Source organism: Trichomycterus rosablanca, chromosome 26 (genome assembly GCF_030014385.1).
Source record: "Trichomycterus rosablanca isolate fTriRos1 chromosome 26, fTriRos1.hap1, whole genome shotgun sequence".
Taxonomy (NCBI): Eukaryota; Metazoa; Chordata; class Actinopteri; order Siluriformes; family Trichomycteridae; genus Trichomycterus; species Trichomycterus rosablanca.
In genome coordinates, this window is record NC_086013.1 from 15605361 (window position 1) to 15630825 (window position 25465).

General features: G+C 40.0%; 1 protein-coding gene across 1 annotated transcript in view; it reads left to right on the top strand.

The window, feature by feature from the left end:
• fubp3 (far upstream element (FUSE) binding protein 3) overlaps positions 1–16631 on the top strand; it is a 31230-nt gene extending 14599 nt beyond the window's left edge. The window contains exons 5-18 of the mRNA XM_062988745.1: positions 1208–1279; positions 1534–1591; positions 3103–3265; positions 3545–3643; positions 3756–3860; positions 4173–4275; positions 5201–5301; positions 5700–5841; positions 8941–9101; positions 9750–9823; positions 10131–10207; positions 10467–10535; positions 14898–15028; positions 15150–16631. Of these exons, the coding sequence (XP_062844815.1) occupies positions 1208–1279; positions 1534–1591; positions 3103–3265; positions 3545–3643; positions 3756–3860; positions 4173–4275; positions 5201–5301; positions 5700–5841; positions 8941–9101; positions 9750–9823; positions 10131–10207; positions 10467–10535; positions 14898–15028; positions 15150–15158 (1364 nt within the window). The 3' untranslated portion in view covers positions 15159–16631. The remainder of the gene's footprint in view (positions 1–1207; positions 1280–1533; positions 1592–3102; positions 3266–3544; positions 3644–3755; positions 3861–4172; positions 4276–5200; positions 5302–5699; positions 5842–8940; positions 9102–9749; positions 9824–10130; positions 10208–10466; positions 10536–14897; positions 15029–15149) is intronic.
• Positions 16632–25465: the final 8834 nt, after the last annotated feature.

Below are 25465 nucleotides of genomic sequence, written 5' to 3' on the forward strand. Positions count from 1 at the left end.
AGCGTGTACAGAGCAGGTCTATATAGGTGTTCGATAACTTTTGTTTGTCACAGCACTACAATAGCCTCGAACGAGTAGTTAACATCTTAGATTTATAACTAGTTGACTCCCATTTTTGCAGTTGATTCCACCTTTGAGAAAGAAAATGCAACACTACTGTACACTGAAAATAAAAGGTGATTTTCATGATCGAATAAAAATCCTGTTCCACTGAGGCACTCTGCTGGCTGATAGCACAGCTGAGATTTGAACCCGGGTCTCAGCAGTGGTAGGATAGCGTAATAGTTTGTTTCTGTTAAAGGAAGTGCGTTTATTGTAAATTGCAGTAGTATTTCCTGATAATTAGGAGGTTACAGTCAAGGGTGTTTCCCAGGAAGGGCATTAAAATTAGAATTTTCTTTTTCCTGCTCTTAGGGAGGATGAAAAAGCATTTTTAATAGAAAGTTATTTGTAATGGCATAAATATCGTCATTGATTGTGTAGTGTGAGCTGTAGTTTGAAAACAGGCTGGGCGACCAGGTGGCGCAGCGGGATATCACGTTAGCGCACCAGCGCCGAGATTCTGAACTCATCTGGCAGGCATAATTGGCAGTGCCTGTAGGAGATACTAATTGGCCACCGTATCTGCTAGGGCGGGACGACCGGACTATGTGTGGGTGGGATCTTCCTACGCTGTGTGTAGACCCTGATTGGCGGAAGAAACGTTTGTGTCGGCGGGATATTCTGCTCGCACACCAGCTCTGAGACTCTAAACTCCTCGGTTAGAAACTGCACGCCATCTAGCGGGCATAATTGGCAAGTGCCTGCAGGGAGGGATGACTGGACTATGTAGACAGGGTCTTCAAACGCTGTGTAAGGACCCTGATTGGCAGATAGAGAGACGCCTGTGCTGAGTGCATGGGTGGAAAAGGGTTCCATTAAGCGCTGTGCAGGGATCGGAGGAGGCGTGAGCAGCAATATACCCACCTCAGGGGATCCCCAGCAGCGGAAGACAAAATTGACTACACTAAATTGGGAGAAAATAAAATATAAACAACCAAAAAAAAATGTATGACCTTTTATTTTCAATTAATTTACTTAAAAACTGAATATTTGGATTTAAATAAGTAAAATGTTTATTCCGTTATCTTAAGCTATTAGCTACTAAAAGCAAACATATACCAGTTATTAAAAGCAAACATATGTTGTTTAATTTCTGCTTTTTCAGTAATTGGACGAGGTGGTGAACAGATTACTAGAATCCAGTTGGAATCAGGCTGCAAGATCCAGATTGCTTCCGGTGGGTTTTTCCTCCTTCATTTCGACCCTCTTCATAAAAACGTCACGGTCATTTGACCCACAGAGCACAGAGCATGCAGACGATCCCACCATCCATGTTCAGATTTGAGTCAAGCTAAGATTGGAGCTCGTTTCCCTTTATTGTTTTTCTTTCTCTCTTTTTGCTTTGTATTTTGTTAGTGTTTTTTTATTGTATCTGTTTTTGTAGGTAAGTTTTGTCGTAAACTGTGTTGTGTGTGTGTGTTGCTCCTATAGACAGTGGAGGTATGATTGACCGGCCTTGCACCTTGACTGGGAGCCCAGAGAGCATTGAGTAAGCTCTCATTATTTCAAGGCATTCTGTGTTGTAGCCGTGTGTCGTTTGCTCTGGATTTAACCTCGCTGACCCCCTCAAAATTAAATTTTTTTATCTAGAAATCGTGTATAAAACCTTTTCTAACTTTTTACTTAATGAGCTATTAGGTATGGTGTTATGATAGATATTCACCAACACTGTGAGTGAGCTTTGCTGTGCCTTGCTTTTTCAGCCTTGTGCCCAGTAATCCCACTGTAAACCCAGACCGGGATTAAGCTGTTACCAAAAATAAATAAGCGTGTTTGTTTGTTAACTGGGAGCTACTTATCTGACAAACACTTCACAGAACTGCCCACCTAGTTCCAAAAAAGTTGGGGTAGTAGGAAAAATGTGATCACTATAAGGCTGAGTGATTGTTTAGCCTTAATTTACAGTACTATTGATCGACAGGTCTTTCTTTTTTATTGTTTTATTAATATCTATATTCTTTTTCCAAATTTGATGACTACAACATTTATTTTAAGTACGTCCTGTTAGTTTGGACATCTATTCTTAAAGTTCTCCCCATTCTTGCTAGACAGAAAGCCCTCACTGCTCAACAGTTTGAGATCTTCATTATCATTTATTGCATTTTATAATGCACCTCACGCTTCTAATGGGAAACGGTCTGGACTGCGGCCAGGCCAGTCTAGCACTTGCACACATTTACTACAAAGCCACGCTGTTTAACATGGAATGTGGCTTCGCGTTGTTTTTCTAAAACCCTTGAAACTGAAGTCTAGTTGGAAGCACATGTCGATTTCTATTAATTGTTTACATTTCAATAATGTTATGGACGGTAGATGATAAATCCCTAAATTAGGTGCAGTTTGTGGAACAACTTGCGAAACAAACTTTGTTCACTTAGTTTTCTAATGTTTTTTTTAATGCTTTTGAACATCCTAGTCATAACATCACCTGTCTAAGAACCGATAGGCCGTAAAACATACTAAACAACTAAAAAAGTCCCAAGTTGCCCCAGAATTCATGTATATTTACGAAAATCTATGACATACAAGGTAAACGTTAAATATCTCCTCTTTGTTTGGGTTTCAATTCGAGACAAATCTGAGCTTTTCTGTATTTATTTGTTTCACATACTGTCCTAACTTTTTTGGAATTGGGTTTGTAAAAGCATTAAATTTGCAGTTAAAGGCAATTAAAATAGCATCAGGATGTACTCGGCTAGGATGTTTAAGTTTTAAGGTTTTGCGTGTCAGATAATCACTGCGCTTAAATATTGGGTTGATCTGACATAGTGAGTCCCACACGAATGGAGCACATGGCTACAAATCTTATTTCTTTTCTTTTTTTCCTTCCCATTTTAATTTTCTTTTGCCTTTAACGTGTTTCATGTTTAACATGTCTTTTTGAAGTAAAACATTATCTGTAAATATAAGATCTATAAGTTTATATGAACATAAAACTCTGTGATGACGCACTGGGTGCTTTTCTCTGATCCTGATCGCTGTGCTGGTTCTGTTCATCAGGCAGGCGAAGAGACTGCTCAGTCAGATTGTAGAGAGATGTCGGAACGGGCCGGGCTTTCACAGCGACATGGACAGCAACAGCACCATCCAGGAGGTCCTGATTCCTGCCAGCAAAGTAGGTCTGGTCATCGGGAAAGGAGGAGAAACCATCAAACAACTTCAGGTGTGTTATGTCACTGTAGCGTAGCAATTTTTTAAAAACTAATAGTTGTGAATTGCCCTTTGGCATGTACTAATCATAAATATTATTAGTACTATTTAATCCAGTTAGTTCATCTATCATGTTATATATATATATACACATATATACAATGTAATATATATAGTAGGGGTATGTATTTACAAAAAACAGTACATGGTTTGGTGACTCTGTAAAATGAAACCGTTTAAATGGTTCCTACAATTTTAAGTACTGATGAACTTCCTTTCTTTCCCTGTTTAGGAGAGAACAGGGGTAAAGATGATCATGATTCAGGACGGTCCCATGCCCACTGGAGCTGACAAGCCCCTGAGAATCACCGGTGATCCCTATAAAGTGCAGGTAAGTCCTTTCAGTCTGAGGTCTTGTGGATCCCTCTTGATTTTCAGAAGAAAGAAAAATCGTTGTACTTTTTAAGTTTGTGACTCTGCCGTCCTTTGTTTGCGACCTACAGCAAGCACGGGAGCTTGTAGCAGAGATTATCCGGGATAAGGACCAGGGAGACTTCAGGGCCGGCCGGGGAGACTTCGGCTCTAGACTGGGAGGAAGCAGCCTGGAAGTGAGCGCACACACTTGAACGCGTTTTACTGCATTTTACACACACACACAATATGTCGTCATATTTAATGTTGAAGTACACCTGAATTAATGAAGAATTCTCAAAATTGTATGTTAATTACAATAAAATATGCTAAAAAATCTATACTAAAATGGATATTGGTGATAAGTGTACACGTTTCAATGCACTCTTGTGATTTTAATGCTTTTTACCACTTTTCTAGTGTAATTAAAACAATACTTTAACCCTTGCTGAAATACAAAGATTTTTAAGAAATTGGCTGTGATCTTTAATGCATGTCTTTGTGAACAGGTGGCAGTGCCGAGGTTCGCTGTCGGCATCGTCATCGGCAGGAATGGAGAGATGATCAAGAAGATCCAGAATGACGCCGGTGTGAGGATCCAGTTTAAACAAGGTAAGGTTGGTCATCGGTCCACTCCATGCTCTGGCCTGTGGATTTAGAATGTGCACTTCTCTAGTGTTTCATGCCACTTTATATTACATATATACATTACACTCGATCTTAGCCAAAAGGCCGAGAAGCAATTACATTAAATCCAGTTACCACTGTTACCAGAGGTGGTTTTGGGATGCGACTTATACCAGACACATTTAGTGCAAGGCTATACATCCGAGCTTAATAGACACACGGCTTTTGCAGAAGGCCTGCAGATAAATGAAGAAAAATGCCCACATTGTACAGCTCAAATGATTGTATTTATACTGTACTGTACTGTATTTATCCTGTATTATACTGTATTTATATAGACACTGTTTAGAGCGACTGTATGTAAGACCGTCCTGAACAAATCTTCAGTCTCTGAACGGGACTCAGCACTGGCTGCTCAAGTGTTGGAGAGTCTAGGGGAGATTAATAGTGCTGCAGGTTCTTATACGCTGACACATGAGCAACGGGGAGCCGGCAATCCTGTTAATGCTTACGTAAATGTTTTTAGGTTGCAGATCTTTGATGCATTTGCCAAATGTTCCGATATTAAATAGATGTGGGTTTTTTAAAAGGTAATTATGGAATGTGAAATAATAGTGAATTCAAACGATGCAGGTTACTACTAAATATGATTAAAATAATTCACCCCTCTGGTGTTATTTTGATTAATTGTCCAGAACAAATGTTGAGGCAAAATAATCATGACGTTTTTGCTGTCTGGCTAATGAACCATACACTGATGCAAAACACCTGGTACTCATGCAGTACTGATGTTTGCAGCATAACTTTCCTCAAACAAGTGATGCAGATATGTTAAGCTGTTTGGGGATTCATTGTGTGATATTATAGTCTGATTTTGACTCTATGTATGACGAGCTATGTGTTTTCCCAGATGATAACCTCAGCCCTGAGCGCATTGCTCAGGTGATGGGTCAGCCCGAGCGATGTCAGCATGCAGTTCACCTCATCAACGAGCTAGTCCAAACAGCACAGGTACAATCCTACACCCGGGTCGACGTTTATTTAAACTCTGTCAACACAGTGAGGACAATCCCACGCACGAGGAGTCCACTGCAAAACAGTCAGGCGTTGCTTTAACCCAATCATGGCCTTCATTAAAGTCACTCAGGTCTTTATGCTATTCAGATCTGCTGCATTCAACACGTGAACTGCGAGGAACTACCATCAGTCCAATATTTATTATATCCCTGGCCCTCACATGCACGTTTGTTATGAAATAGGCATCACCATACACATTTTTGGTGGCCCTAATGTTTCTATCTACATATATGTTCCAGCCATCATTTAACTGCATGTGGTTTGAGACGTTTTAGTAAGCTTTAGGTAAGACATTACCTTTAAAACCCGGTCATGCGTTCACCTCTCCACAGGAGCGTGATGGATTTGGTGGTGCGTTGGGGGCTCGTGGCCGGGGTCGAAGCCGTTCTGACTGGAACATGGGGGCTCCTGGAGGACTACAGGAAGTGACCTACACAATACCAGCAGACAAGTGTGGCCTTGTGATTGGAAAAGGTAGTGTGTGTATTGTCTTCTTTATGTTGTGCAATTTGCTGCCCTTCCTTAAAATGGCAGGTAAAGACTTGCCCTTTCTGCCTTAGTGCAGCATATATGAACCATCCGGCTGTCATTTCGTGCTAGAATCAGATCCTGCTTGTTTTCACTACAGAGATGTACAGAAGAACTGTCACACTGAAAGTGTAGGTGGTGCATTTTAATAGACGTTTACCCTTGTAGCCTTTTCGACAGCTTGGGAAGTAATAAGATGCGAAACACATCCAGGTATGACCGAATGAGCTAAACGTTTGTACAGACTTCAGACTCATAGCAGTTTCAGATAGGATGTAAGAAAGCAGCGGAGTGTATTTGTCACTGTGTTGTCATGCCCACGAATGCACATAAAACAACACAGCATGTGCACTGACAGGACAGGAAATAAAATACTATTATTTATATAGCGCTTTTTACAACAGACATTGTCTCAAAGCAACTTTACAAAATCCTGGACCAACAGATACAAAAACCCCTGATGAGCAAGCCGAGGGCGACGAAAATTACAGGAAGAAACCTTGAGAGGAACCAGACTCAGCAGGGCCCATCCTTCTTGGGTGGCCTGGAGGATACTTTAAATAAGTAGGATTTACACAAATCATACAAACACAGAATTAAATTAACTAAAAGTTATAACTGGCAATAAATGAATAAATAAATAATAATAATAGAGTTGTTATTCGGTCTAGTCTTCAATAAAGTCTGTAGTGAGTTCTTGTCATTCTTGATGCAATTACTCCAGACCCGTCACATCCGGCAGGAGCAGCATCGGTGTCACGGCAGTCTCGACTTCATTCCTTAACCTCGGCGGGTAAACAGGTTTCCATCAGAACGCCCTCGGGGTAAAACAACAGAGAATGTCGTTAATAATGTACAATGCTAGTTGAGTAAAACAGTTTTACAGAGAGTTTTAGACTCCGGCAGCCCTGATTATTACAGCATAACTAAAAGGGAGAGCGAGCCGGTAACAAGGTCATGAAGGCTTTCACAGGACATCAGCGCCCACCTCCCCACCGTCACAGCAACCCAACATCCCTGATCACCACAAGTTTCTATGACCAAGAACCCCCAAGCTCTGCGCCTTTGTCTATACTAATGAAAAGCCTGAGAAAATAAATATGTTTTCAGTCTAGACTTAAACATTGAGACTGTGTCCGAACTGGCCCCCACTCGCTCATTCTGTGGATCAAGAACTTCAATTAAACACATTCTCCATTCATGCCAACAGATGAACGCCATCAGAGCAAAGTTCTACAGTACAGACAGCTACAGGGATGTTACATAATCACCACACGGACTTGTTAAGAAAGCAAATCGAACCACCACTTTGACTTTTAAAGACTATTAGTTAGCCATGATGATAGCCAAAGCGGCTGACGTGGCGTTAAGAATGAAACGACGACAACCTCTTGGATCCAGGGTTTGAATCCCAAGCGGTGCTCTCGGCTGGTTGGGCATCCGGATACAGTTTATATTTTAATTAACCTAATATACACTTAAGATACAACCTACCGTCGTATAAATAGCCTAAATGTGCTGATACGGCGTTAAACATAAACAAACAAACAAACCAACCTTACTTTTAATTTTGATTTGGCTTAATTGTAAATATTCCTCATTAATCTTGGCTTTTTATTGAGAGCACTGAGATTTTAGCCTCAGACAAATCGGTAATATATAAATAAAGGCTGTTATTGGTGCTATTATTAGTTTATTATTATTATATTATTATTGTTAACATATTTATTAGGTAAATACTGTTAGATCTAACTTTTTTTTGTTAATTATAAAAGTGTTAATTCAAGGGATAGTATCTTCCAGTCTTAAAATGCATTTCCTTTATTAATGTAGGAGAATTAAAATGTGTACAACACTCTGGTGAAAACATAAGGTGTGTTAGAGCCATGCTGCTATTAAATTAACATATGAAAGCTGGTGAAGTCAGTGGGTCTGGATGCCGCCGTTGCTTTTCATTGCTGTGGTGATTAATGTCACAATGATGCCTGAAGAACCGGTGCAGCTTAGTGGTTCACGCTCTGGTAGGATAAGAAAGTCCACTAATTTTACCATTAGACGAATTGTTTCATGTTTGGTGTCTTTTGTTTCAAGATGTTCAAAATGCTTTTGGAAATCTTTCATCTCTCACAAATGCTGTATTGTGGTGGATGTTTTGTATGTGTATAATTCCAAGCGAGGGGGGTGGTCGCTAATTCCCAACTTAAATCTGAAACACACACCTCATTGTTTTGTCGAGCGTTTTGCCAAAGCATCTATTCACCTCGCATTTAAGACCACCAGCAACACACTCTTCACGCCATTTAAGACCCCGTGCTCCTTCCCTCTCCGTGATTAAACCCATCCTGTATGAGGCAGCCAACACGAGGTCCAGTCCATGAACCGAGGCCTCTGTGTCTTTATTCCTCTCTGTTGTGCCAGAGGAGCTCATAATGGCTTCATTATTGCAGGAGTTAAATTTGCCTGACAATAGCTTAATGGCTCATGCCTAGTCCATCAGCCTTGGCGAGAAGTCCGAGAGAGGTGGGGAATCATTGAGGAGTGTTTTCAGTCAGAGGTCGAATTAGGTCAAGCGAGTATCACTCCCAAGTGAACAAACGTGTAATTGATTTTGGGGACATCCCTGTCTCACCCCACACCTCCACCCACAGGAAGCTTTTTTATAGGCTTTGTTATGGCACAGAGGAGCCTGAGAAAAACTGAGAACGGTTTCTTAAAAGACTTAAGCCTTAAGTATACAAGTTGAACATCCTGGAGTGCATGTTTTTATATATTTTTAATTAAATGCATTCATAACTCACTGGGTCAGGGATCAAATGGAGCAGAGGTAAGCTGCTGTGTCCTAAATACCAGATCATCTACTAAATAATGTAATAAAATAATTCTTCACTAAAGGTAAGGTTGCTCGTGTAAGCATTATTAAGTAGGTGTTTGAGACAAAGCCCTACATCTGGCCAGCCGAAGCAGCGTCTTCTGCACAATGTGCGGAGAAGTCAGTAATTTATTAAGTTTTGGATATTATTCCAACGTATTTCATATGTTTTAAAGGTGGAGAGACCATTAAGAACATCAACCAGCAGTCTGGAGCTCACGTCGAGTTGCAGAGAAACCCTCCTCCTAACACCGACCCCAATGTGCGGGTTTTCTCCATCAGAGGCACCCCGCAGCAGATGGAGATGGCCAGGCAGCTGATTGATGACAAGATTGGGGTATGCACCATTACTGGATGGCCTGTTCATACATCAACAGAACCATCAGGCTAGACATTTCAGGACTAGGTTAAAGTTAATGGTAAACCGATTAACTGAGCCAGTCGTTAAATTTCTGGCCAAAAAGTATTTGGACGCCTGACCATGAGCTTGTTGAATGTCCCGTTTCAAAAACAAATTGTACTAAAGTAGAGTGACCTCTGTGATCTTTTCTAGATGCTCTTCCAAGGTTTCTCACAAGAGTTTGAATGTTTATATGTCTGTGGGAATTTGTGCCCATTCAGTCAAAAGAGCATTTGTATGACTACAGTAATTCTTGTTAATATGACACCTGTAAGCAAATGTTGTGGCAGAAACCAATGAGTTGGATATTGGGTGTCCCAATACTTCTCTTCATACAATATATTAGCTTGGAGACTTGGACACCACCAGTTCATGCAGTCGTCATCTTTAAACAGCTACATACAGCTGACACCTTTGGGTGCGTTAATGTCCCTTGTTGGTGGTCCTAATTCTCCCTATTGTTTTGGTTTGAACATGCACCATAGCTAAAAGTGAGGGCTTTAAACTACCCACTATCAATCAATCAGCAGCTTAATGGGGTGTGTTAAGACCTTTTAACCTTGCCTTCTTTCTCACTTCATCCAGGCCTCTGGAATTGGGGGTGGCAGCAGCTTCAACCTCAGTCCTTTTACCCAAGCACCAGCCAACCCACACCAGAAGTAAGTTTTATGTACAATATATGTGCTTATTAGCTTCAGGTAAAAAAAGGTAGTGTGTGGCTTTTTATGTCTCTTAGAAAGCATGTGTTATTCACTGTACTGGATACAGTCATAAGATATAAATGCTCAGCTATATTGTGTGTTACATATGTTATATAATCAATCTGTGTGTCATGTTTAAATTGCTAAATGAAAAGTAAATTGCTGATCTTTACTGTCCTAGTTTCATTGCCTAGTGATTTATACTTGAGTTTGGGTGGGGTGTGGACGTTCTGTTGGGAATCTGATCAAGCTCTTTGTCTGACAGTGGACCGCAGACTTTCATGACCGGAGGTTGGGGTGCTACATACCAGACATGGCAGCCTCAGGGCCAGCAGGACCCCAGTAAGTACACCACCAGCTCATTGTTCGGTTCTCCGTGCCCAGCCGTGGGCCTTTTCCTGTGCATGTTTACTTTGATGATGATAAATTTTGTGGTTTAATCCGTTTTAATGCTTTCTCTATGCAACACGCCAGCACTAGTGTTTAATCCTGTAGTGTGAACGGTTTTCTTCTAAATAAAAACAGACATCAAAAGTTTTTCATTACGTTACTTGTTGTTTGTCTGGAGTTTCTTGTCTTTTAACTTCATGTCTGGTTTCAGGTCACAATGGATCACAGGCAGGGCAGATGGATCTTTCCAAAGCATGGGAGCAGTATTATAAGAAGCTAGGTAAGTACTTAATGCTTACACAGCAACCTGTGTTAAGCTTCTGCAGGTCCGCGATGTGGACGCCTGACCTTGTGCTGGACATCCTGTGCCGAATCCATGGGCATTAACATGAACTTGACACCCCTCCCTTCCTTTGGCTCTAACTAATTTAGACAGCAATTAGACAGTAATTAGAAGGTTGCTGGTTCCATGCCCTACCATTGCAAAGTTGCCACTGTTTGGCTTCTCTGCTTAACCCTTCTGCTAAATGCTGCTCATCTTAATCTACAGTCTACGTGCACCTTTTTAAATGGTTAAGCTTTAATGATGGCCGTAATTCAGACGCTGACTGTTCAGGTCAGCAGAACACTGGTCCTGACTACAGCAAAGCATGGGAGGAGTATTACAAGAAACAGAGTAAGCTCTCTTTCTTCCCATCTACTCAGATTAGATAGTGTGCAACTACACCGTTGGTTGTGCGCTAATTGTACAAGCTGTTTAGTACGGTAGAGTGTGGTTTGAAACACAGCCCATTTTAATCCATGCCAGTTTTTTAAGTCGTAGGATGGCTTGTTCCATGTTCGGGTTTTTCCTACTCACTCTCAATTACACTTTAATTACTCTAGTCCGTATTCAGGATTGATTTTTGGGTCATTTGGGAGAGGGTGTCATTATTGCAGCTTTGTTTTCACAGTCAGAAGTCCATACCAACCTTCTTTCCTGTCATACTATTAACTTTTAACAAAATTGAACCTCTATTCCTGTTTATTTATGCTCTGCCTTTGTTTAATGTGTTTTGCCTGATCTTTTAAAGCTCCTTGAACGGATCCGCTTTGCTTGAAGGTGTTTGCTTGCTTATAAAATAATTAATTTGGACATCAAGGATATACAGTGTATCACAAAAGTGAGTACACCCCTGACATTTCTGCAAATATTTCATTATATCTTTTCATGGGACAACACTATAGACATGAAACGTGGATATAATTTAGAGTAGTCAGTGTACAGCTTGTATAGCAGTGTAGATTTACTGTCTTCTGAAAATAACTCAACACACAGCCATTAATGTCTAAATAGCTGCAACATAAGTGAGTACACCCCACAGTGAACATGTCCAAATTGTGCCCAAATGTGTCGTCGTCCCTCCCTAGTGTCATGTGTCAAGGTCCCAGGTGTAAATGGGGAGCAGGGCTTTTAAATTTGGTGTTTTGGGTACAATTCTCTCATACTGGCCACTGGATATTCAACATGGCACCTCATGGCAAAGAACTCTCTGAGGATGTGAGAAATAGAATTGTTGCTCTCCACAAAGATGGCCTGGGCTATAAGAAGATTGCTAACACCCTGAAACTGAGCTACAGCATGGTGGCCAAGGTCATACAGCGGTTTTCCAGGACAGGTTCCACTTGGATCAGGCTTCGCCAGGGTCGACCAAAGAAGTCGAGTCCACGTGTTCGGCGTCATATCCAGAGGTTGGCTTTAAAAAATAGACACATGAGTGCTGCCAGCATTGCTGCAGAGGTTGAAGACGTGGGAGGTCAGCCTGTCAGTGCTCAGACCATACACCGCACACTGCATCAACTCGGTCTGCATGGTCGTCATCCCAGAAGGAAGCTGACGCACAAGAAAGCCCGCAAACAGTTTGCTGAAGACAAGCAGTCCAAGAACATGGATTACTGGAATGCCCTGTGGTCTGACGAGACCAAGATAAACTCGTTTGGCTCAGATGGTGTCCAGCATGTGTGGCGGCGCCCTAGTGAGAAGTACCAAGACAACTGTATCTTGCCTACAGTCAAGCATGGTGGTGGTAGCATCATGGTCTTGGGCTGCATGAGTGTTGCTGGCACTGGGGAGCTGCAGTTCATTGAGGGAAACATGAATTCCAACATGTACTGTGACATTCTGAAACAGAGCATGATCCCCTCCCTTCGAAAACTGGGCCTCATGGCAGTTTTCCAACAGGATAACGACCCCAAACACAACCTCCAAGATGACAACTGCCTTGCTGAGGAAGCTGAAGGTAAAGGTGATGGACTAAACCCAATTGAGCACCTGTGGCGCATCCTCAAGTGGAAGGTGGAGGAGTTCAAGGTGTCTAACATCCACCAGCTCCGTGATGTCATCATGGAGGAGTGGAAGAGGATTCCAGTAGCAACCTGTGCAGCTCTGGTGAATTCCATGCCCAGGAGGGTTAAGGCAGTGCTGGATAATAATGGTGGTCACACAAAATATTGACACATTTGGGCACAATTTGGACATGTTTACTGTGGGGTGTACTCACTTATGTTGCAGCTATTTAGACATTAATGGCTGTGTGTTGAGTTATTTTCAGAAGACAGTAAATCTACACTGCTATACAAGCTGTACACTGACTACTCTAAGTTATATCCAAGTTTCATGTCTATAGTGTTGTCCCATGAAAAGATATAGAGGGGTGAGGGGTGTACTCACTTTTGTGATACACTGTATATATATATATATATATATATACAGTGTATCACAAAAGTGAGTACACCCCTCACATTTCTGCAAATATTTCATTATATCTTTTCATGGGACAACACTATAGACATGAAACTTGGATATAACTTAGAGTAGTCAGTGTACAGCTTGTATAGCAGTGTAGATTTACTGTCTTCTGAAAATAACTCAACACACAGCCATTAATGTCTAAATAGCTGGCAACATAAGTGAGTACACCCCACAGTGAACATGTCCAAATTGTGCCCAAATGTGTCGTTGTCCCTCCCTGGTGTCATGTGTCAAGGTCCCAGGTGTAAATGGGGAGCAGGGCTGTTAAATTTGGTGTTTTGGGTACAATTCTCTCATACTGGCCACTGGATATTCAACATGGCACCTCATGGCAAAGAACTCTCTGAGGATGTGAGAAATAGAATTGTTGCTCTCCACAAAGATGGCCTGGGCTATAAGAAGATTGCTAACACCCTGAAACTGAGCTACAGCATGGTGGCCAAGGTCATACAGCGGTTTTCCAGGACAGGTTCCACTCGGAACAGGCTTCGCCAGGGTCGACCAAAGAAGTTGAGTCCACGTGTTCGGCGTCATATCCAGAGGTTGGCTTTAAAAAATAGACACATGAGTGCTGCCAGCATTGCTGCAGAGGTTGAAGACGTGGGAGGTCAGCCTGTCAGTGCTCAGACCATACGCCGCACACTGCATCAACTCGGTCTGCATGGTCGTCATCCCAGAAGGAAGCTGACGCACAAGAAAGCCCGCAAACAGTTTGCTGAAAACAAGCAGTCCAAGAACATGGATTACTGGAATGCCCTGTGGTCTGACGAGACCAAGATAAACTCGTTTGGCTCAGATGGTGTCCAGCATGTGTGGTGGTGCCCTGGTGAGAAGTACCAAGACAACTGTATCTTGCCTACAGTCAAGCATGGTGGTGGTAGCATCATGGTCTTGGGCTGCATGAGTGTTGCTGGCACTGGGGAGCTGCAGTTCATTGAGGGAAACATGAATTCCAACATGTACTGTGACATTCTGAAACAGAGCATGATCCCCTCCCTTCGAAAACTGGGCCTCATGGCAGTTTTCCAACAGGATAACGACCCCAAACACAACCTCCAAAATGACAACTGCCTTGCTGAGGAAGCTGAAGGTAAAGGTGATGGACTAAACCCAATTGAGCACCTGTGGCGCATCCTCAAGTGGAAGGTGGAGGAGTTCAAGGTGTCTAACATCCACCAGCTCCATGATGTCATCATGGAGGAGTGGAAGTGGATTCCAGTAGCAACCTGTGCAGCTCTGGTGAATTCCATGCCCAGGAGGGTTAAGGCAGTGCTGGATAATAATGGTGGTCACACAAAATATTGACACTTTGGGCACAATTTGGACATGTTCACTGTGGGGTGTACTCACTTATGTTGCCAGCCATTTAGACATTAATGGCTGTGTGTTGAGTTATTTTCAGAAGACAGTAAATCTACACTGCTATACAAGTTGTACACTGACTACTCTAAATTATATCAAGTTTCATGTCTATAGTGTTGTCCTATGAAAAGATATAATGAAATATTTGCAGAAATGTGAGGGGTGTACTCACTTTTGTGATACACTGTATATATATATATATATATATATATATATATATATATATATATATATATATATATATATATATATATATATATATATGTGTATGTGTATGTATATATATATATATACACACACACACACACACACACACACACCCATGTTTTATCCACTGATCAGGGTTTGCTGATTGGTACCTTGGCTCAAACGTTCTCACGCATGCCTTAACATACTAAACTTGGTACTAAACAGCCCTTAATCTGAAACAAAAGTGTACAAACTCCTGATGGGATGGTTTGTTTGTTGGTTTGTTTGTTTTGTATTCAGATCAGGGTGCAGGTCCTGGCTCTCAGCAGAGCTCCACTCCGGACTACAGTGCTGCCTGGATGGAATATTACAGACAGCAGGGGGCTTATTATGGCCAGGGGCAGCAGCACTCGCAGGGTCCAGGCCTTCAGGTACACACACACACACACACACACAAGCTAACACATCCGAAGTGTTAAAAGTATCGTCGCGTAAAAGACAATGTTAAGCAGAAACGTTTTGTTAAGTGTCTTTTATTTTTCTGTGTTCTAGGATCATTAGAGCGGAAACATTTTAGTTGAAGATTTTTGAATGATGGAGAAGATAAAACAAACCTTTTGTAACAGGTTTCTAGATTTGCAACGCCTTGAAGACTTTTACTTTGTTTTTTTCTTAGTGAGAAACACTAGCTGTAGAATGACTTATACGATTAAAAGTGAGAACTATTTCTAAATCAGGAAGGTAAAAATTGTTACTAAATACTTGTGTACACCATTATTTGAAAGAACAATTTCCGGGATCCTTTTTGGACAACAGAAGCTGTTTTTGTTTTTCTCTGTTCTTACTTTTTAATTCAAGTGAAACGGCCAAAACGAACCCCGGAATTGTGACACTTCACCAATTGCAATATAATCTATTTTTTTCTAGTTCTGTTGCAATAAATCGTAATAACCGGGCTTAGCAGTCTTGACAACATTATCGTTTTGTTCTCGTCATAAAATAAAATGTTTTAAGAATGTGTAAAATGCTTCTTTTTTTTTTTTTTTCCTTTTTCTTTTTACATAAAGCAATTTTAATTCAGTGTGATAAACTGTGATATTTTGTTACAGGAAACAATGTGCTCTTTTGTTACATGATGATGATGTTGGCAAATAGCAGTCAATTCCTAATTTAATTCCTCTTGTGTTTTTTGTATTCTGTTTTTCATTTTGTTTGTCATTTTATTGTACTCTGGTTTAAAAAGGTGCAATATCTTATTTCATATTTGAAACAAAGATGGATTTCTCTAATATTTTGACAGATGTTTAATGTGTAGCTCTTAGATTTATTTTTTTAGGCATATGGAAATTTTTTATAACCTTGATCTGATATTGGGGGGGTCTTTGCATTTTGTGAGTTTATTGCCTTTTGCTATCGTGTAAAACTATGTATGTACACTCAGATGCTTGACTAAATACTTTATTTAAATATATATATATAATTAAATCAAAGTTTTCTTTTTCTTCATGGACTCATGTTGCAGGAAAACTGTCCCTCTCTTCTGTTGTTTTCATACTGAAATTGTCTCAAAGATTGTGAATGTGTAATAATTTGAAATTTGATGTTGCATCTTTATGTTTATGGACAAAAAATGAGAGCTGATGGGTTTTTTATGTATGTTCTGTACTTAACCGATCCAAGACTGCTAAGCCCCCCAGATACTATCCGTGTATTAATTGTAGTTTTTTTTATATTCTAAGTATTAAGATCAAAATTGTCTTATTTGGTACCAACTGGCTCCCTGATGCCCCCACCAGTACACACTGTGGACTCGTGTTCAGTCCAATTGCTAATGACGTTTTAAGTAATTATTTTTTTTCTTTCTGCTTTGTGTGATCTAATATATGTATGGATGATTAGTTACAAATCGAATCTAGTATTAACTTCATCGCGTAATGAAAAGGGATATTATAATTTCAGATGTTTAATTTTAGTGTTTTTTTCCTCTTTTCCCTCATGTACAGGTAACCATGTATTAAAAACATCAAAAGACTACTTTTTGTGTTTTTTCTTTATTATTCTGTTTTAATTCTTTGGTTTTTCTGTAACATATTCTGGTTTCAGATTCTCACTTGAAGGGCCATTTACCCAAACTGGGCAGTATGGATTTATTCGTACACGTGAACGATGATTGTGTATGTAATGCTTCACTTTGTATTACTTCGGGTGTTTGAAGAAAACTATTTTCTATGCTTCTTTATTATAACGTTTAACAGCTGAAATAAATGGAGCACATGTTGTGTGGGAAATGGAATTTATTCATTACTTATGAAGCTGTGTAGTTTGTTTGTAGTATTTGGTGTGTCCAGTTATTGTCTGTATAGTATGATTATTGTTATTCTTCCAAGCACTGGTACCAGGGTTGCCAGTTTTCGTTTGTCTTTGCTCAAACCTGAATGTAACCACTATAGAATGTGTATGCCAGAACATATGGTAGACCACTTGTTCTATAAAACTGACTAGTTTATTCTAAAGGAGGCTTTCTACTAAGAAGAAGAGTATCTGTCACCTAATGGTGTCCTTATTTTCTATAAATGTAAAGAACCGTCCTTTCTGAGGAACCCTTTCCTGTTAATTGATTCAGGTTGCCAAATAACAGTCTTTATTTTACACATCATATGTAATGAGACCCAGTTGTAGGATTATTAAACAGTGGTAGTGTTTCACATAACTGCATAACAGTTAAATGCACTTACAATCCAAAATCTTAGTGATGTACAACGTGATCTGCTATTTCACCGCACAAAAATTGTAATATTAAGAGTAATTGAGTAATCCTGATTTTTAAATGCCAAATTATGCCAACATTCAATATTTCAACAGGCCAGAGCATCTTAAGTGTGTAATCATGGAAAACCCTAAAATGTCATGTTGGATTCCATAGAAATAATTTTAAAATATGAAATATAATGAATTCCACTGAGAGCATTATTAAATATCATATCAAATATAATCCAATAACTTAATGTTTAGTCGCAACCAGAAAATTGTAAATCATCATAATGTGAACCCTGATGCAACATTTAACCCTGATAAAAGGATAAAATTCTTAATACGTCTAAGTTAAGTGATGGTGGTTTTCTACATTCCTCTCGAGAGATGTGACTAAACATATCGCAGTAGCTCACGCAATGCTGACTTAAAGGGCTTAAAGCCCTACACAGACTGAGAACTTGCAGTATTCTTTGAATCTGAAGAGAATTAACAAACAGATACTTGTTTTTATTGTTTTGCAGAATGTCCCAACTTTTATGGGGATATCTTAAATATGAGCATGCTGATTAATGCAATACAAGCATTTTAATTGCAGTAACAAAGGGTGTCCACAAATTTTTGCTCAGTGTAAACCAGTGAGATTTTTTAATAGGTGGATGATTTGAGCATGTCGCCATGGAATAAATCTCACTGGAAGATCCAGTTATCAAAGATTTTGCAAAAATGGTGTAAACTTGCTATTTTAACACGTCCCATAAAGTAAAAAATATATTTTTATAGTAGATGGCAGAACACATGACCGTAGCGTTCCCTCTGTTGTGTAGCGTTCGCACCGCAGGCGTACATCTGCTCATCTTTGTAATATGAGGCGTCATGAAACCTTGGTGTCATTGACTCGTCATCTGTGTGGGGAAAAAATGACCGATGGCGTTCATCAAAGCTAAAGAGCATGTTTGAGTCCTCAGGCTGGAAAATAAGTCTGGTCTGTCTTGATTTGAGTCCTGTCCTGCCTCAGGGAGGATTTCCCAGGCTGGTCCTTGAGGTTGGCTTTCAGTCTGGCTATTTATGTATATACATCATCTCACTGAGCACTTTTATAGGTACCACATATTTGATATGTTTATGAATTGATTATTTTATTGTATGGCAAGTTGCACCTTCCTTACAGATGGATTTTCTGGCTGTACTACATCTGCACTCTATCCACAAATCTCATTTATCATCCTGTGCTATCTGGGTGGTGGACGATTCTTGGCATGAACGGTAATGACATGTTAATGGTAGATTGTTGTTCTTGTATGAGTGTGTCAGGTGCACCCGTGTTGACCACCCACCTAAAATGCTGTCAAAATGAATCTCGCCTGAAGACATTGATTCCACAGGACATCTAATGGACGAACTATTATGGGTGGATACTCGTAGCAAATCTGTGCACATTCCATACTGTTTTGGAGATGCTTTAACCCAGTCGCCTGACCCTAACAATTTTACACTTATCAAAGTCTTTATGTTGATCAGATCTGCTGCATACAGCTCGTGAACTATGAGGAACTATCATCAGCTTGACGTTTAATATCTCTCTGACTGACGTGCACAGTTGTTACCATAGACATTTCAATGCGGTGGTCCTAACGTTACATAAAGCTTTATTCATTTATGTAAAATACAGTTCAGATGGGAGGCTGTTTAAATTTGTATGAGGGCATTTTTCTCACTCTTCTACAAGCACTGCATTCCCTAGAACCCAAAGTGGCCATAACTATGTCAGACACTGACCAGAAAGGTTTATACTCGCATGAACATGATGTTTTTCTGCTTCATGCCATTTACAGACACCAATATAGATTTTGGGAAGAATGTTGCCTCCAGGCCCTGGTGTGTGTTCACACAATTCTCAGTGCAATAATACTCATGTTCTGTGTGAAATATATGCTTCTGCACTTCTGCACTTTCATGTAGCCTCTAGTGTTGGAACCGGGTCAGGAAATGGATCTGTAATAGGTTCAGGGAAAGCGAAGTGTCATGTGTTGTCTGTGATTGAAATCACATGGCACATGTCGAAGTAATGCAGTCGAGTGTAAAATTGAAAAGTGCTCACCCATAATTTTGTAAGCTTCTGATACTCTTCAATTTACATGGCCAGATAATTTTGCCCGGGACGAAAGGGAGAAGCAAAATCAAATCCGAGCAGTAGGTCTGATGTGTCGGCTTCATATGAAAATAATAACAAATAATTGGCATTGATTTAGTCATAAAACTGGTAGAGACGAACTTACCTCCAGTACTCTGTACACCGATCAGCCATAACATTAAAACCACCTCCTTGTTTCTACACTCACTGTCCATGTTATCAGCTCCACTTACCATATAGAAGCACTTTGTAGTTCTACAATTACTGACTGTAGTCCATCTGTTTCTCTACATGCTTTGTTAGCCCCCATTTCATGCTGTTCTTCAATGGTCAGGACCACCACAGAGCAGCTATTATTTAGGTGGTGGATCATTCTGGTGGTGGTGTGTTAGTGTGTGTTGTGCTGGTATGAATGGATCAGACACAGCAGCGCTGCTGGAGTTTTTAAATACCGTGTCCACTCACTGTCCACTCTATTAGACACTCCTACCTAGTTGGTCCACCTTGTAGATGTTAGGTCAGAGACGATCGCTCATCTATTGCTGCTGTTTGAGTCGGTCATCTTTGAAATCTTTATCAGTGGTCACAGGACGCTGCCCACGGGGTGCTGTTGGCTGGATGTTTTTGGTTGGTGGACTATTCTCAGTCCAGCTGTGACAGTGAGGTGTTTAAAAACTCCAGCAGCGCTGCTGTGTCTTATCCACTCATACCAGCACAACACACACTAACACACCACCACCATGTCAGTGTGACTGCAGTGCTGAGAATGATCCACCGCCCAAATAATACCTGCTCTGTGGGGGTCCTGACCATTGAAGAACAGCATGAAAGGGGGCTAACAAAGCATGTAGAGAAACAGATGGACTAAGTAGTTTTGTATGTCTCTGTATGTGTTTTTAATATTCTGCTTTTCTGCCTCTTCCTAAACATGTAGAAGGTGAACTGGTCCCTCTAAATGGTCTCTGCATGCGAGTGAGTGATGCCTTGAGATGAATTGGCACCCTGGATCTGTTTCTGCTACTCTGCTTCCAGGTACAATGACAATAATATAAAGGTAATAAAATGAATCCATAAATGAAACTCTATCTCGAACTGTTGTATTATTATCTCTTTATGATACACGTCAATTGTTCATTGAAACCACAAAGTCATAATGACAAAAGGTGATAGTGACAGAAGGTGAGGCTTAAACCCATGACCACAGGTCTTGTGACACCCACACTACCTGCTGAGCCACTGTCCCTCCTGTGGTTCCCAAAGCACACAGGTAAATGTAAAGTTGAGATGTTGGTGATGAATCCCAGAATTATATAAAATCCCTGTTTACTGTAATGCAAGTCTGATCAGCAGCTACAGTGAGCATTATTAATTCTAAAGAAAGTTCTATCAGTTCTTTTATCAGCAGTCTGTGAGTCTGGATTAATCATTAATAAATATTCCATGTGGTTAGTAAGAAAATGAAAAGTGTAGCTTATTCAGAATGTGTTTACAGTGTGTGTAGATTTTATTTATAGTATTTATTTTGCTTTAAAAGCAACACTGTGTGGGTTCTAGGCTACAGATTTAAGTGGGTGTTTTCTGCAGAAGATCATCATTCCCTGATAATTGGATGCAACTTTTTAATCAGGCTTTTCTGCCTTTGTTTTAAGCAGAATTGCTTTACTCACATCACTGTATAGATTTCACGCTGCCCACTTGGCTGAATGTTTTTGGGTATTCAAATATTCAGCCTTCTCTGGTCATCTCTATTGAAGATGATATTTAGACGCAGCAGGGGTCTTCAGTGCCAGAGAAGATCCCCCCTCCTGCTGGTAGTCTGCAGCTGGTGCCACATTCATGCCTTCATTTCCAGCCTCTTGTTTTCCTTATGCTCTCTGAAATAAGTCTATAGAGGAATGGAAATTGTCTTAGTTGATTTAATCCTATTTGGATGAAGAGGAAAGACTATGGGCTACCTGCCAGGTCTGAAGCACTCGGGCTGTAGTGCTGCATCTCAAATATACATTTATATGATTTAAGGATCATTTAAAATGATTTAAAGCATCTACTGTATGTAGAACATTGTTTTGTTTGTGTAGGGCACCTCAAATGTGAGTAATTAACCCAAGCTGATTGTATTTTTTTGTACAACCCAACTGGTTTTATTAATTCATTCCCAAGCTGTTGAGTGCTGCTAAGGTCAGGGCTCTGTTCGGGCCACTGGAGTTTCTTTAAACCGAGCTTTTCTTCATGTATTTATAGATCTTGCTTTGTACACGGACTGTTTCTGCACAATTTGAAGCATATCAGCTCCTATATTTGTTGATGTGGCTGAAACACATGAATCCAATAATTAGAATTAATTTTGTCTACCACCTGTACTTCTAAATTCTGTTAAAAACAAAGCAGTGTACTTCTCTTCCGGTTTGTTAAGCATGTGTGTAAATCTCCTCTGAGGAAAAACTCTGCACCCTTTCTCATATATTTTTCTCAGAATGTAATCCTTTTTGAGCCACATCCACCTTAATCTCATTTTAATAGGCACAAAGGAATCCCAACGGATCACCTCAGCTACTGAATACAAAATAAATCATACTGTTTATCTTTTATAAAAGTGCTCAAAAATGGGTTTATGTAGCTTTTTCCGTTCTTCATGACATCCTTTCAAGCTCTGTCACATTGGCTGACAAACATCTGTCTGTCCCATGCACGTCTTTGGACTGTCAGAGGAAACCAGAGCACCCGGAGGAAACCCACACAGACACAGTGAGAACATGCAAACTCCACACAGAAGGGTCCTTGGTGCCCGGTTGAGAAATCATACCCAGGCCCTTCTTGCTGTGAGGCAACAGTGCTACCCACTGAACCACCTCATCAAGCCAAATAACCTTTATTCAGTGTTGCTGAAGTCCTACATTTACACTAGATTACAATAGAGGGTTAAGGACTTTGATCAGGGCCCAACATTGACAACCTGGCAGAGGTGGGACTTGAACCAACTTTATGGTTCTAATTACCAGTCCAGTACTTTAACCAGGAATTAGGATTGTACTCAGGAGTGACTTCTGTCTTGCCACTTTGCTATAAAGGGCTGAATTATGTTGTGCTGCAGAGATGCTTGTCCATTCAAAAGAGTCTTCCATCTCTGCACAGGACTTTTGGAGCTCTGTTAGGTCGACTATTGGGTTCCTCTTACCTGTCCTTTGTTTCTGGGACTGAAATTCACCAGCCGTAGTTCATTACATAATTAGTTACAAATGAATAATAAAAACAAAGTATAATTGTATGCTTTAAACAGCTAAATATTCAAATATGAGTAAAATATGTATGTAATTTTGCTCTTTACTTCCAGTTACCATGTAAAACATCTTACAAACAAAAGTCCAGTTTCATTGGGAATCTTTGGGGAGAGTTTGACCAAAAACCCCTCCTTAAAACATAACCAATCATGTTTATGTAGATGCCTTATTAATAATAATAATAACAAAACAACAAATAATAATAGTGTAATTTTTAAAATAAGACATGGGTGGCTGCCTACACTGCTAAAGTGCCAAGAACTGACCCTCTCACATTTCTCACACTTTCAAGTTTGCAAATTTGCCTCGCTCCTTGATAAACTCACGTGAAGCGGAAGTGAATATCTTTTTGCCTTTCTGCACTTTCCCATTTGAGCAAATTGGCTTTTTCGCCAGTCAAATCTGATTCACATCTGTCTGACCGCTTCTTAAAACCAAAACACAGAGTGAACAGGTTGTGATGTCGGACACAGCCGAGTTGTCAGCAATGGGACCAATTCTCCTATTCACATGCGAGTGTGAGTGCGTCAAATTGTCTCCACGAAGAAAAACACCATGCAAGATTGATTTGCAGCACTTTTCATGCTGTGAATGGGGAGCTGGATGGGATAAAGATGTCCACCAAGAAAGTGCTTCTTTAAAACACTTCATCCATCCAGGGGAAAAAAAACAAGAGAAAAGCTCAACAAAGTGGTGACAAAAAGCTGCATACAAAAAGCTGTGAAGGCTTCATATAAAACACTATGAATATTAATCCCCTAAGATATGAGGCTGGAGATGGAGAAAGAGGCTTTGAAAAATAGAACAATGCAATAAAAGCGCACTGGTAAAAAAGTAAACACAATCACCTTGTATATCAAATGCTGAAATCATGAGAAAATATCAGAAAGAGACTCTCAGGACTTAAATTTGTAAGGAGCCTGGACGAAACCATCAAACACGCCTCCAGACGGACGTTTGTGGACTTTGTGTAGCTTTTTCTGCCTTCAATAAAACCTAGGTACATCCACCAAACCTTCAGATGGTAAAGCATGATCCATCACTTCAGAAAGATGCATTGCTCTATTGACAAGTGTCAGTGTGTTCAGTTCATCAGCAAAGTCCCTGTGAAACAGTTTGGAACTTCATAGTAATTTTAGTGACCCTGAAGCTATGCACTTCAGCACTTGGTGGTTCCATCTGGTTTATTCAGTTAAGCTTAAGTTGCTCCCAGATGTTTCTCCCAGAGTCCTCCTATCCTCTAAAAACCTGCAACAGGTAGATGGCAATGGATTTAAGTTTAAGTAGGCAAATATTTAAGCTGGTGTGGCAGGTGTAGGTGAATCTAATTTTTATTATATCCAGGGGACCAGGGTTTAGTCCTGTGTGGGGTCACTATGTCAAGGGGTTCAGCATGTACTTTCAGAGTACAATTTTCTACAGGAGCTTCAGTTGTACCTAGGTATGAGTAAATAAGTACAGGTTTGTTGCCCTGATGTGGAATGCCACTCTGTCCAGGGTGGCATTACTGCCTACATCCAGCTTTCCATGGGTTTCCACTTATGCGACACCCACCATAATTCAGATTTTGAGTTTAGGTGTTTTAGCAACACCCACAAACTGGTGTATAAAATGAATAAGATATAATATACTGTATCTAATGTGCTTAGTATTTTCTGGCAACAGTTTGGAACCCCTTCCTGCATGACTGTACCCCTGTGCACAAAGCCAGGACCATGAAGGACCTCACAAATTCTTACTTTATTAAACGGGCAGAAATTCAGACACACTCCAAAGATTGACATTGTGTTGCATGAACAACTGATATATTTGTAAAACTGTGGACGTGACAAATGTGTTATGCATACTTTTTTATAAAAAAACTATTGAATTAAAATCCTACTATGCATTTTAGGACAGAATTAGAATGTATGAATTAGATAATTAGATTTGAATATTTTATCATTTATTTTGTACAGGCTGGTGGTGCTTTCTATACCGCCCATGGTACTCATACCACAGTATAAGAACCACTGATGTGAAGAAATGCACCAGATAGTTTCTTTCTATTTACTGAATTTGTGTTTGATATAAAAGCATAAAAAATGTACTGTAATGGTTTAGGTGTTCCAATAAAACAATCATAAGCTTGTCCTTATAAGAGCAATTCTGTCTAAACTAATTCTGGTTTCTCTCTTTTTCCAGGCTTATTTTAGCATCATCTGTAAAATGATGTATTACATGTACTGAAAGTTTGGTTTACATCTGGTGGAATTCAACAACTGCCCTTGAGCTTGAATATACAGTAAGTAGATTTCCAGAAAATGGTGTTTAGTTAGGATATGTTTTTCCTACATTGTTCTTCAGTGTTCTTGAAATATGAATTCTGTTCTCAGCCCTTATTTACATAAATGGTTGTTACATAATGGGACTCTTTATTATTTTATTTTCACTTATTTTCATTGTTTTATCTTGCTTAACGTTGTGGTGAGTCCAGCACCACCCAGAAACACTAGGTGTGAGGTAAAATGCACGAAAAACAAGCATTAATACATGGCAGGACACTGCACACTTAAACACTTATGAACTTACATCATCATCAAGAAAAAAGGAAACTCAAACATTACCAACTGAAGTATTTCACTATTCCTTTGTATAGTATTTGGTCTGATCACATACTACAGCTTTTGCAGTTGTTTTATTCAACACGATGCACACAGTTTTGA